This window comes from Drosophila santomea, chromosome 2R, assembly GCF_016746245.2.
Source record: "Drosophila santomea strain STO CAGO 1482 chromosome 2R, Prin_Dsan_1.1, whole genome shotgun sequence".
Classification (NCBI taxonomy): Eukaryota; Metazoa; Arthropoda; class Insecta; order Diptera; family Drosophilidae; genus Drosophila; species Drosophila santomea.
The window spans coordinates 16,267,118-16,279,975 of NC_053017.2; the positions used below are offsets into that span (position 1 = coordinate 16,267,118).

The 12,858-nt window shown below is 46.0% G+C and overlaps 3 protein-coding genes across 3 annotated transcripts; 2 read left to right on the forward strand and 1 right to left on the reverse strand.

Annotated features, from left to right (window-relative positions):
• Positions 1 to 216: 216 nt before the first annotated feature.
• Positions 217 to 1,066, forward strand: LOC120445995. The gene has a single exon (XM_039626728.2). It carries the CDS (start codon positions 341 to 343, stop codon positions 899 to 901), a length of 561 nt encoding a protein of 186 aa, XP_039482662.1. The 5' UTR covers positions 217 to 340; the 3' UTR covers positions 902 to 1,066.
• LOC120445994 (trehalase) lies at positions 1,052 to 4,781 on the reverse strand. The gene is made up of 4 exons (XM_039626727.2): positions 4,622 to 4,781; positions 4,370 to 4,553; positions 2,992 to 4,272; positions 1,052 to 2,787 (listed from the first exon to the last, which is right to left on the reverse strand). The coding sequence occupies exons 1-4, from the start codon at positions 4,663 to 4,665 to the stop codon at positions 1,189 to 1,191; spliced, it is 3,108 nt and encodes a 1,035-aa protein (XP_039482661.1). The 5' UTR covers positions 4,666 to 4,781; the 3' UTR covers positions 1,052 to 1,188.
• Positions 4,782 to 9,423: 4,642 nt separating this feature from the next.
• LOC120444890 (venom protease) lies at positions 9,424 to 10,408 on the forward strand. The gene is made up of 4 exons (XM_039624874.1): positions 9,424 to 9,625; positions 9,700 to 9,745; positions 9,805 to 9,959; positions 10,017 to 10,408. Exons 1-4 carry the CDS (start codon positions 9,424 to 9,426, stop codon positions 10,406 to 10,408), a joined length of 795 nt encoding a protein of 264 aa, XP_039480808.1.
• Positions 10,409 to 12,858: the final 2,450 nt, after the last annotated feature.

The following is a 12,858-nucleotide window of genomic DNA, read 5'->3' on the forward strand; positions in this document are numbered from 1 at the left end:
GGCCCATAAAGATAAGCGTAGTGGATTGTGAATGACATGTCATGGAAGAAATTAGGCGATGTTTCTCAGAAAGCTTTTCACAAGGGAAAAATCTTATCTAATAAGAAAGGTTTTATGGTCTTATCTGGTTAGCCCATTCTAATGACTTTAAAATTATATCTTAGGATATAGGAGTACGTATTTGAGACTAAGTAACCTGTTTCTGTTAAATTATATAACCCAGATATGTAAGAGCAGGCCACGCTTGCCCAGTTTTGATTCGTTGGCTATTACCCTCACCCGGTGACATCGAAATTCCAAATTTGACCCCGGTTTCGTTGACTCGGTGATCCTTGAATAGATGACAATGTTGGTGGCCACCTTGCAGCCAGGATATGTGCCTGTTGGCATCACGCCAATCTTGAACTGGAAAGAACCAGCAATTCTGAAGTACTGCGACGAGGATTATCTCCTACTTGTCCTGGCCCTGTCCATTTGCACCCAATTCCTACTGATGATCTATGTGGGCTTCGCAGTCATGCAACCGAGTTCCTTGCGCAAGAGGCAGTTGATTGAGAACCAGCAAAAGACCTTCGCTAGCTTCATTTTCCGAAGGCTGCTCTTCCAGTTGGACGAGGCATTCTTTCCTTCGAAAGGGCAGGAGCGGTTGGACTCCTGCTTGAAGTCTAGTGAAAATGTAGTCCTGGCCATTCAACTGTTCCGGCGAGATGCTCTCAAGGTCCTTCAACCAGGACAGAGTCTCTCATCCGCGCTAGCCAGCGACCTGTACTATGTGCTGGACGAGGAGGAGCATGAACTGGCTTACAACGGCTATGGATGCTCCCACTCAAAGGTCGAGGTCACCGAGGAGCTATTGGTGTACCTGCTATATCCGGAGCGGAAGTTGTCCGGAAAAGTGTAATGGAACACCTGGGACTGGGGTACCTAACTTTTCGGCTCCCAATTAATTTGTATTTTTTTATGACCAGTCCACAAAGTGCACTAAATTCAGCAACTAAGTAACTGAGTTGTTATTAATTGGAATGCAACTTTTCTAATATAATTGTGAATATAATTTTTTTAAAAATACTTTTTATTTTAAGCCTTCAATCTGATGAAGCACCACAAATTTGACACACTAAAATTTAGTTTCAGTTCTATAGGCCTTCGCATGTTCTTCTACGGCATTGATCTATAGATGATGTAGATCTATTCCCCATCCTCTTTTTCGTCACAGTTGCAGCACTTCTTCTTTTTCTTGCCGTTGGCCGCATCAGATCCTCGATTCGCAGGACACGCGTCGAAGGTACTCACAGGATCTGCCAGTGGGAACTGCTTGTTGAAGAGGGGCTTTGGTCCGTGGCCAGGTGGGAAGTCCGCAGTCACGTGAGCCTTGCAAGGAGCACACTCTGGACCACCAACGCCGGGAGCCACCTTGCTGTGACCACTCTGCATGCCCTTGCTGGGAAGACCACGGAGTGACTGTCCACCTCCTGCTTTGGAGTCACAGTCGTCCTGTGCTCGATTGGTGGTGGAAAGGAACGCTTCGGAAGTGATGCCTCCACAATGTGGGCATATGAAGGTGGGCGCTGGTGCGACTGATGCCGCTTTGCTCTGACTCTTACCCACCGCACAACTGCAATCATTGGCAGCTGTATGCTGAGAAGCTTTGGTTTGAGCATATCCTTGAACGGGCATCTGCTGTGGCTTCCCTTCAGCTCTGGAAACATTGTCTTCCTGCGGAGGATCAGGGCAATCACTCCTGCCACAGCCGTCGCATCCCGACTCCCTTTGGGGCGACTTACTCTCCAGCCCATTGAATTCATCCGGGTCCTTGTCGGCCACTGGAAAGTAGTGTCCCGTTAGCGCGTCGTGTCGATCGTCCTCGTCGTCCATGCAACCACAGGCGCCACTAGACTTCTTCAGATGCTTGGAGCAGTCCTGCGTGTCTGGCTTGGTGGAGCAATCCTGTTGCTGTTCAGACTGAAGCTGCTGCTGCTTCTGGCGCTCCTGCTGTTGCTGCTGCTGCTGCTGCTGCCGCATGCAGTCCTGTTGCTTGTGCTGCTGCTTTTGCCGGTCGTCCATGGAGCACTCGCAGTCGGGATCGTCTTTCGGCACTTGGCTTGGCACGACAATGAGTTCTGCTCCCTTTTGCTGTTGTCCGGATAGTGGACAATCTGGATCGTGCTGCATTCCCAAGGCTTCCTGCTGTTGTGGTGCTACTTTTCCGGAGCAAGGACACTGGGCGTCGTGTCCTTGTTGCTGAGATCTCTGCATCTGAACTTGCGATGGCTGCTGTTTCTGGGAACCACATTTTCCACAACTCGTCGCATCCGTCGCCTGCAATTGCTGCTGCGACTTTTCCTGCGCTCCTGCACCACATGAGCACTTGCCATCCTCTCCTGGCTGCGTCTGTGACCGTTGTTTCTGGGCAATGCCACAGGAGCAATCGTCCTTCTTCGGCACCTGTGGCTGTGGCTGTGTCTGCTGTGAAAAGTCGCTGGTAGCAGTTGTGGCAGTTGATCTGTTCGATCTGACTGCCGCTGTTGAAGGATCCCCACACACGCACTTCTTCTTGGTAGGCTGATCCTCCATGTTGGCCTCACTGGTGATGATGTAGTCGTACTTTCCGGTTGTCTTTGATCCTCTAGATTTGCTCTTGCTGCCCTCGTCGCTGTTGTCGGCCAAGCTAATCTCCTTTCCGTACTTGCAGAGGAACTCGATGATCACGCCGTTTGTCCAGCCGTAACCCACTGGAGTGTGTTCTGGGGAGACTCCTCCAGAAGTGCCAAATTCGTCGCAGTAGTACTGCAATAGGGTGGGAAAAATCGGATTAGGAAGCTGCCATGTTAGTGCGAAATATTATTGAAGGCCGATCGTTACTGTCAGGTGTTCAAACCTGTATGACAGTCTAGTAAAAGTTTAACTTGATCTTCAAATAAAAACTTATATAATATTGGAAAGATTTACCAACACAAATACTTAGTAGTATTATATATTTCAGCGACTTACCTTTTCGAACATGAAACTCTCGTACTTATATGCCGCATAGTTGGACTTTACCCACCGATGGGCCCAACGTTTGGACATGGCCTTGGCCGGCGGAGTGCCCAGATTCTCCAGGCCCTCGACGATCAGGAACATCATGGGCGGAAAGACATTTGGGTGGTCCCAGTCCTGACCCGTCTCCTTATTCATCGTGTACGGCACCCCACCGTACTGGGCATCCAACTCGTTGGTCTTGATATACTGCATCACACCCTTGGACACCTTATCGGTGTCCACCAAGGGAAAGGCTCGGGCCCACAGTGGGGCAAAGTTGGTGCAGCAGAAGTAGTTGCGTGGCTTGTTGTTCACCAGATCGTAGTCCAACCAAATGCCCGCTTGGGCATTCCACAAATTATTCCTAATGGCTCTCACGAGGCCACAGGCTCTTTCCTGATACTCATCGGCTTTTTTGGTATTGCCCGCTTTGCGATTGAATTCGGCCAGGATCTTGCCGCTCCGGAAAACGATGCAGTTCAGCTCCACGGGCACAATGGCAGAGGTTTTGGTGTCCCGAAAGGATCCTTTATTCGAACCATCGACGCTGACAAACCAGCGGGAACTAAAGTTCGTGCCCGATTCAGCTGCCGACTTGAGTTCGGTGTACATAAGCTCTCGGGACAGAGGACTCTTGATGTTTGCCACACACTCCAGATCTTCCCTATAGGCCTCGGGCCTTGGTCCCGCCGAGAAATCCCTGTACTGATACATGGTTCTGCCCTTCACCTGCACCGAGTGTTTGCTGGTGAAGGTCTCGTACTCGGTTTCCAGCAGTGGCAGCGCTTCAATGGCGTACTGCTCGTCCTTGGTCACCTCCACATAAGCTTTCACCATCATGATCAAAAGTGGAGGGTTCGATCGTCCCGAGCAGTAGATCCTGCCACAGCCAGGCACAAAACCAAACTGCTGCACCAGTTCCAAGTAGTTATCGATCATGCCCCGGGCTGTTTGATGCATGCCACACTGCAGCAAGCCGCGAACGATCCAAAATGATTCCCAGTAGCGATACTCCCGGCAATTCGAGGAGGGCACAATGAAGGGATTGGGTACATAGAGTATGGAATACTGGTCGGGGTTCTCCTTAACCTCATCCTTAATCCGCCGACCCAACTCCTTCCAAAGTCCATTGACAGCCGAACCGAACTTCTTTAGTTCCGGGTCACCGATCCTGGCAAGAAACGAAGGCTCTTCTTTCCAATCCGGCGGCGTCCAGTGTTCCAGCTCCGAACCAGGATCATTGAAGTGTTTCTGCAGTAAGAAAATATTTCTAAAATTATAAGTTTGTAATGGAATCATACCTGTTTTATAGTTAAATGTTCTTTTCTTAGGGTTTTTCACATTTTACCTCCACAAACATTTGCAGGAACCTTAGTGAGCCATCGTTCCTGCAGCAATTGGTGAACATATCGAAGTCGTTCAAAGTTTGGGCAGGTGTATAAATGCAGCTCATATCCACAAAGTGTTTGCAGTCGGGAAACATTTTCGATCTCTGGACAGCATCCAGCAGGGGACCCTCGCAGAAAACACTTCTATCTCATGAGGAATATGAAAAATCAGTTGGAACGCAAAGTAGCAGGACCTTTCTACCAGGACTCACCTGTTCTCCCCGCCAATATCCTCCCAGCAGCTGTTATTCGCCATCTTCAGCGATTGGTTGGGTGCGAAGTTCAGGAGCGAAGTTCAGGCTAAGTGACTGATAACCGGTCCAAATTCGGGTTTCAGCCTAGAAGAGAATCCCAGGCGACTGGGTTTTGGGGGCATAAATCAAAAAAACCGAGCGGCAGCCTCTGTTATATTGACCATTAAAGCAAATTTGTCGACATTTGCCATTAAGAGTCAACAATGCTCGGCCATAAATCAGCGTAAATAGACAGGAAGCGCCTGCGAATCCTCAGCTCCTTCCAGGGCCACACATTTATTTTAAATTACCATAAATGCCCCTGACCGAAAACGAAACCAAAACAAGAGCAGCGTTGCGAACTTTGCCTAAAAGCTATTGGCCCCTGTGTCCATTTGTAATTTCCAGACAATTTATCAAACCAGCAAAAGCCAGTGAAAGCGGCAAAAGGCAAGGGGATGCCAAGAGCCGAAGGCCAGAAGTCGGAATGGAAATGGCGCAGAAAATGCGCTTCAAGTGGCCATGGCCATGACCATCGACTGGATGGATGGATAGATGGATGGAGGCGAGTTCAAATAAAGTAAAAATTCTTCGATTCCTGGACAATCAAATTGCGAGGGTGGGAGAGGAGGGGATTGTGGACAATCAGCCGCGGGCGCGCACTTCATAAATTCCATCGACCGATCCACTTTAATGCAAGTTTTTGGCATCGGCATCTGTGTGGAAACTTATTCAAGTACGAGAATTCGAAGGAGCACGGAAATTAGCCTTGTCGCAATCGCATTCTCTGTCGTCTGCAAAGTTTCAATTGAATTTTCGTCCGGCATGAAAATGCAGCAAACTTGAACTTTACGCCGTGCTCGCGAAGCGATCCACCAAATAATTAATTTTGCATATGTGAAAAGATGTGAGAATGCAGCCAAGGGATGGGCAAAGGAAGTGCTGACACTTGTCGCGACACTTGACCCCTCGGCAATGTGATCAACTTAACGAGTTGCCGGAAGTGAGTCATGGAGCCAGTGCACCGAGAGAAACTCCTTAACAGCTCATTTAAAACTACATTTTAATACCTTTCACTACGTTTCGATGAATTAGTACCTACTTATTTAGAGATTCAAGGCAAACTTCACCAGTATTTGATGTATAATTTGTAGTTGCCGATAATGAGGAACTACTTTTTCGCTCAGTGCAGCAGCACGCTTGTCATCATCGTCATCCGCATTCGCAGCTAATTGAGTATTCTTGCCTTAAGTGGACACAGCCACCGCCGCTGGCGCCTTTCAGCCTCATTTGCAGGCCTGCACATAAATCAATAAGTTGCATTCGGCCTTAAATTAATTAAAAGGGAAATTCGCAAAGAGCAGTTGGCGGAGTCGGAGTTTTTCGAATTTACTTTACTTCCGGCTGGCAAATACGTTGCAGTACTTATAGTTGCAGTCTGTGCTTAAACACTCCGCCAGCTGACAGCAATCAATCAAAAATTGCACTGGCCTTAGCGCGACGGGTGGTGCCGGATGTATCACGTCGCACCACCCACTGAGCAGCCCCACCCACCACTGCCACCCACTGCCACCCACTTCCAAGCGAAGGAGCAGAGCGGGAGCATGATAAATCGTCAACACGCTGACGTTTGTCTGCAGCGATTTAAAAACTACTTAAAATGTAAATGTTGTTTCCCTGTTGCTGCTGCTGCTGCCGCCGAACTCGTGTTGCTGCTGTGTTTGGGTTTTATGCACACGTCGCGCAGCGTAGACTGCGAAAATCATGTTGTTGACTTTGAAAAAATATGTGTAAAAATGCGCTATTGTAAATAACAGAGCATAAACCCCGGGTGAGCATGGACGCGGATAAGGGCGCCCGGCGAAGTGCCTCCAACTTGACTGACTCGTCTGAGCGAGAGTGATGACATGGCAATGTCAACGGTAGCAGCAGCAGCAACAACGCTGGCAACATTCGTGGCAGCCACACCACACATACATACATACATCGAGTGCATGAAGATGCCACGCCTCTGTGATTGCATTTTTACACTTGTCACGGCGATTTGGACCTGTGTTGCTAGCTTTCTCGTCTAGTGTTTGCAACTTACACTGTGCAACACACAAGCAGCAGTAGAAGCAGCAGCAGCCGCAGCAACATCCTGCTGTCGCCTGCTTCCCTTTCACTTGGAACTGCTGCTCCAAATGAGTTATAAATTCAGCTGTCAAGTATTTTGACAATTGATTAATTGAAATCGACTTGGAAAGTTACTACAGTTGATAAGCTGACGCACACACACTCGGCCGCCGCCGGAGGAAACGGAAGTGGGCTGTCAATCACTCCGCCCCCCGCAGGAGCAGCAGAAGCAACAACATCAGCAACAACCATGGATCATTTGTTGATGAGCTAAACTTTGACCCGGTCAGAGATCAAACAAAAGGGGCTAGGGACAACAGGGCAAGCCGCAGACGCTCAAATTAAGCAAGAGTCTAGTTAAACAGAAAAGTTTTGCACCCACCACACCCACTACACCCACTACACCCACGACGATAGACATCTCCTTCTGCTGCCCATCGAGTTGACAACCTAAATTGTTAGTTGGCTGATAAGCCGCCAGTCGACTGCCGACGGCCCCGCCCCTTTCCCCAGGAGTGGGCGTATATAACAATTTTATTTATATCACTATTTTTTATACAGCGGTGGCCGGGAGAAGGGTGGCAGCAAAACCAAACGGAACACGCGCCACATGCCAACGACGAACAAATAAATAAAATTCCTCTTTCGGCATGAATGCCACCCCGCTGTACTAGCCAAGGTTTTTTTCGAGGGGTCAACACTGGAGAGAAGTGTGTGTGTTTTACAAGTCTATTAACTTGTGGCGCTTATCTAATGCTGACAGCAAGTTTTTCACTTTGCCAAAGTTTTGCCCCCCGGAAAACGCAACTTCCGCTGCTGGGGGGGTGGGAAAATTGTGGGAGGGAGAGGGTGGGAGGAGTTTAAGGGCAGCTCTGATGTCAATCATTTGTTGATCATTTTCCTTTCAGCCCATGCATAATATATGGCCGGCATTTGTAGATGACCACAAGCATCTCCTTAGTGCACTGCGCGCAAAAATTATGTAAGAAAAGTTTGCATAGGTTCATGAAAAGGAATTTCCACATAAAATGTTTTATAAATTATATTAATATATTCAACAATATAACTACAATCGCTGTTTACTCCAAGTCTTCCTAAACTAATTCTTATTCATCCTATCTTAAAAGATATGCTTAAAAGCACAAGTGTTTTTCCTTGTAGACAACTTAGAAACCTCTATTCTCCAGCGGCGAAAGGAAAAGTGCCAGACTGTCGGTGGGAAACTTTTGCTTGGGAAAACTCTTGATTTCCTTGGCCATAAGGACAGGGAATTGGTCAAGCCAGTGGCTGCTTCATTAAATGCGACGCCAAAAAGTTGCATCCGTGGAGCTGCTGGAACTATTTATGAACTGTCCGACTGCTGCCGTGGCATATGGGTATATATATGTTGGAATGGGTTGTGAAGCATGGTTTCTGGCCAAGTCGGAGTGTCACACCCCACCTGGCCACCTGTTTTCAATAAACGTTAAGCATTACGGTTATTAGTTTCTGGACGGGCACATAAAAACTTCAAGCCAAGTCGAGAGGAGACACGAGACTCTGTTGCCCGACGGACGGGGACAACAACTTTGTGTTGCTACTTTGCCGATGCTATCGACTCATGTCCTTGCTGTTGCTGTTGGTGCCGCTGCTGCAGTTGCCACTCTGTAGCAGCAACATGTTGCAGATGGCGATAGGAGCTGCGTTGACTAGTTGACTATGTTGCCATTCTGGAAATGGCTGAATGGGACCTATGGAAATTACGGAGTGCATTACATGCAAAGTCCTTGCGGCAGTGACAACAGCAGCAGCAGGAGCAGCAGTTGCAACAGCAGTGCAACAGCAACTTATTAACGCGCAATCTGAGCTCTGCAATTGACCGCAATGGAATGGTTGGGGGGTCTGGTGGGTCTGGGGGGTTGGGGCTGCGGATTCTGAAGCAGCAGCGATGACGGCCACGACGACAGACGGAAGCGGAAACGGCAAATAAACGCACGAGCGCTGACGTGCGGGCACCAGCGTGTCAGCGTTCGTGCCTTTGTGTTACCAGTCTGTAAGTGTGTGTGTGTGTGTGTGTTTGTGTGCTGCACTTGTTTGCATGCAACGTGGCAACATGGCAACGACAATGGCAGCAACAGCAGCAGCAACGGGCATTTATCTGGCTGCCCAGACCTGCCACGCCCCTCGTAATACATTGCGGTCGGGATGTTGCATGTTTGTGGGCGCTCGCCTGCGTTTGTATTTTTTTAATACCCATTCATTTGTAAGCCTCATGGCATGCCCATTTAAATGCAGCCTTATTAAGCTCTCTGTTAAGATATGGAAATTTATAAAGAAAATAAAAAACTTATGTTTTATATATCATCTGATAACACTTTGTTACTCACTTATCTGTATCATTAAGTATTACTAGCCAAAACTACAGCTCTCGCTTAATGTGTGTAAGTTAAACATACGAGTATCATTCACGTTATTCATCTTTTGTTTTGTTTTATGAAAAGCCCCCCTTATCAAAGTACTGTTTGTTAGTGTCAGTTCTTCAGAAATCGTGATCTCTTCGTTTTATTTGTAAATTCTTTTGTAACAGTTCCTATTAATCGCTTTTATTGCACTCTTTGAGCATCCCACTTTTCATTTTAATAAATTTTACTAAGTCAACTCAGTTTTACTCTGCTGTTTGACTTGAGATGACGCCTGCGATCGTTCTGCTGACTTTCTTAGTAATCCTAAGCCTTGGAAATCAGGGATATTCGACGTTATTGGATCCCAAATGCATTGAACCGAACGGAATGAGGGTTGTTGGTGGTCAGGATGCTCGAAGGAGCCCGTGGATGGCTTACTTGATTCGAAATGGGAGATTCGCATGTGGCGGCTCGCTGATTGCCCACCGTTCGTACTTGCAACTGCAACCGATTAAGTATTATATTTTCACCAGTTTTTAAAAAGGCATTACCTCTTTTCAGGCTTCGTTCTAACCGCTGCCCATTGTACGCAAATCAACGACTCCTTGTAAGTTGTAACTTCCCTCAACTTTCGGTGTATTATTAAATTTTTTTTTACACCTTCAGATTTGTTAGATTGGGGGAATACGATTCGTCGAGGACATCGGATGGCCAGACCAGAGACTATGCAGTTCTTTCCATATATCGTCATGAGAAGTACGTAAACTATCGGAACCATGATATAGCTGTGCTTAAATTGGATCAACACGTCGTCTACAATGGTAACTTATACGCACATAATGCCTATCATAAATAACGAATTTCAACTCAATTTGCAGCTTTGATCCGACCCATCTGCATATTTATAAATCCTGGACTCCAGTTTTTAGCAGACAGTATACATAATTTTACTTTAACTGGCTGGGGTCAGATAGAACCACATTCTAAGATGCCCACCACTCTGCAGGAAATGTCCCTACGTCGAGTTAGAAAAGAGTATTGTGGTGTTACGAGTTCCTACATATGTTGCTGGAATCCCGCGCAGTTCGCATGCTCCGGAGACTCCGGAAGTCCATTGGGTGCACATTTGCCACGCGGACAGAGTTCTATATATGTTCAATTTGGGATAGCCAGCTTCGTTACGGGAAATTGCGATGGCTTTAACTCATTTTTGGATCTCACGAGCTATATGCCATGGTTGTACCAGACCTTGTTGAACCACTGGGAATGAATAAAGCTAAACTGAATGTTGAAATGTGTCACTGCTATTTTTAGTGGGTAGTCTATAGTCGATAGGAACTGTTTCCATTTTTGTTGGAATTTTCCCTGGGCGCCATCGTTGGCATGCACGGCAAGGATTTCTCTGCTTAATTTGTGGTTTTCAACCAAACAGAGAAACGATGGTAGCAATGGACGATGGACGTTGGACTTTGGACGTTGGACGATGGCAGATGGCGGAAAAGTGGCGGACGAGTCCAGCTAACCAACTGTTCAACAGCAATTGCAATTGCAATTGAGGTTGCAGTCGCACGAATGTTCCAGGAAACCCTTAAATATGATTATGGCATACGAAAGGCCTATGAAAAGAGTCACTTCCACGGGGTGTAGCGCCCATTGTGGCTCTGATTTTTTGGCCATCTTCGCTGGCCATCTTAGCCGCTATCGCTCGCTCGCCAGCTTTTCGGCCCACAGATTTCCACGAATTGGACTTAATTGTCACACATTACGGAACCACAATTACATAGAAAAATGCGCCAGCCAGCGGAAATGGCAACAATGCAAATGGCAAGCACAAACAGCAGCAAATGCAGCCACTGCAGCAAATAATAACTACCGACTGTGGCCAGCAAGGACCTTCCCCTCCTCTTGACTTCGAATAAAATGCGCCATTTGCAATTGTAGTTTATTTTAATACCGCAATTAGTGTTGTTCTCCGGGCGGAGTGGTGGAGAGATGGAGTATTTGCGGTTCGGTGGGTTGAGCACGCAATTGTTACAAAGGTTGGAATATCCTGCCGGCGAATCCTGCCATGTTGCCACACCATTGGAGGTGCCCCAAAGCTGCCGCATAAATGTATAACACAAGGTATGTAAAGTTTTTCCGGTAAAAATGTACAATTACCCGTCTTTTTCCACTAACGCAATTGAAAAGCCGTCCATTTGGATGCCTGGCCATTTGGAATTATTTGTGCCGCAGCCGCTGTTAATTGATTTTTAAGTGCCAACTGCAATCAGGTACTTCGATATGCATCAGGTGACACATGCAGGCTCATATTATTTTCATCCAGCTTCGAAAAAAAAGCGTTAATGTAATTAGCGACAAAAAAAATTGTTTGCAGAATACCCTTTTTAAGAAAATACGAAATGAAAAACCTAATCGTTTTGCCAATAAAAGCACTTTTTATATTTATCTCGATTAAAAATGCAGTATTTGATAATTTGTTTTCATTTTAATGTAACCCACTTACAAATAGATTTTTAACATAAAATTAAGTGCATACAAATCAGAACTAAGCAAATTGCTAAAAGTTTAACACAACTCACATAGAAATCCTCTCTAATAAAAACTCTAATAAATTCTCACAAATACAGAGTTTGACAATGATTTTCCTATTCCTATGCCTATTTAAAATCTCGGAGGATTTTGAAGCACTCCATGTCATCAAACATATCAATACGATTAAAGGTTAATTGCTCAACACGCTGATCCCCTCGATTGCTTTTTCCCCTTTTTTTCCTATGTGCAACGGGTGTAATCACATTTTATGTTGAGCGCACTTAATTTTTTTGCCCCAACTAAATGCCAATTAAAATGCGTAATTATTTTTTAATGGCATTTTGTGGTCAATATCGGGCGATTGACGATGATTGCACAGCGGTGGATCAGCGGGTGTGTAGGAACTCCACTTCGATGACGGGATGCCGTCGTGACAATCCACATTTATGACGAGCAAATGGCCAGTATCCATAACAATTGCATGACTTGTCAAAGTGGCGCCCGCCTGAAAGAAAAGTGCCTAGCATGTGGTCGCCTGTAGGAAGGTGGGGGGTTCTGGGGTTGGGAAATCGCCAGCAATTGCAGTTCAAGCATGGAATCGCAATAAGGACTTCGATGTCCTGCAGCCATGTTCTGGCCAAATGAAATTCGAGCAATCATCGCCATCAACATTTCGCTTTACTTCAAAAAGGACACGGCAGCAACATGCCGCAAGTGACAATCATTTATATTTAATAAACAACTAACGCATGCAGGACACACAGCAGCGGCCAAGATAATAGCACCGAAGGCGTGCAGCAAGTTCCCTTGTTGTAGATTAAGTTCTATACATTATTTTAGCAATAATATTTAGATTTAATTTTGAAACCATTGGTTTATATTATTTTTAGTGATGAAACTGAATATTTAAGGTACAAATGCAAACAATTCTTAAAAAAATTTAAAACATTTTCCTTTATAAAACATGTGGAAAGCCTGTGTTTTGAAATGAAATTGTTATTGCTTACTGCCAATTAATTTTGTATTTTTATGGATATTTGCAATTACAAAAGAAAACGTGGCAATTAGTGAATTGTGAGGAACTTTGTATTTACTTTGTTTCTGAGCTAAATAAATTCCTATTTCAATTCGTTGCCAGTGGCTGTAAGACCCTCGTTTGATGGTGACGGGAAAATGGAGAAAAGC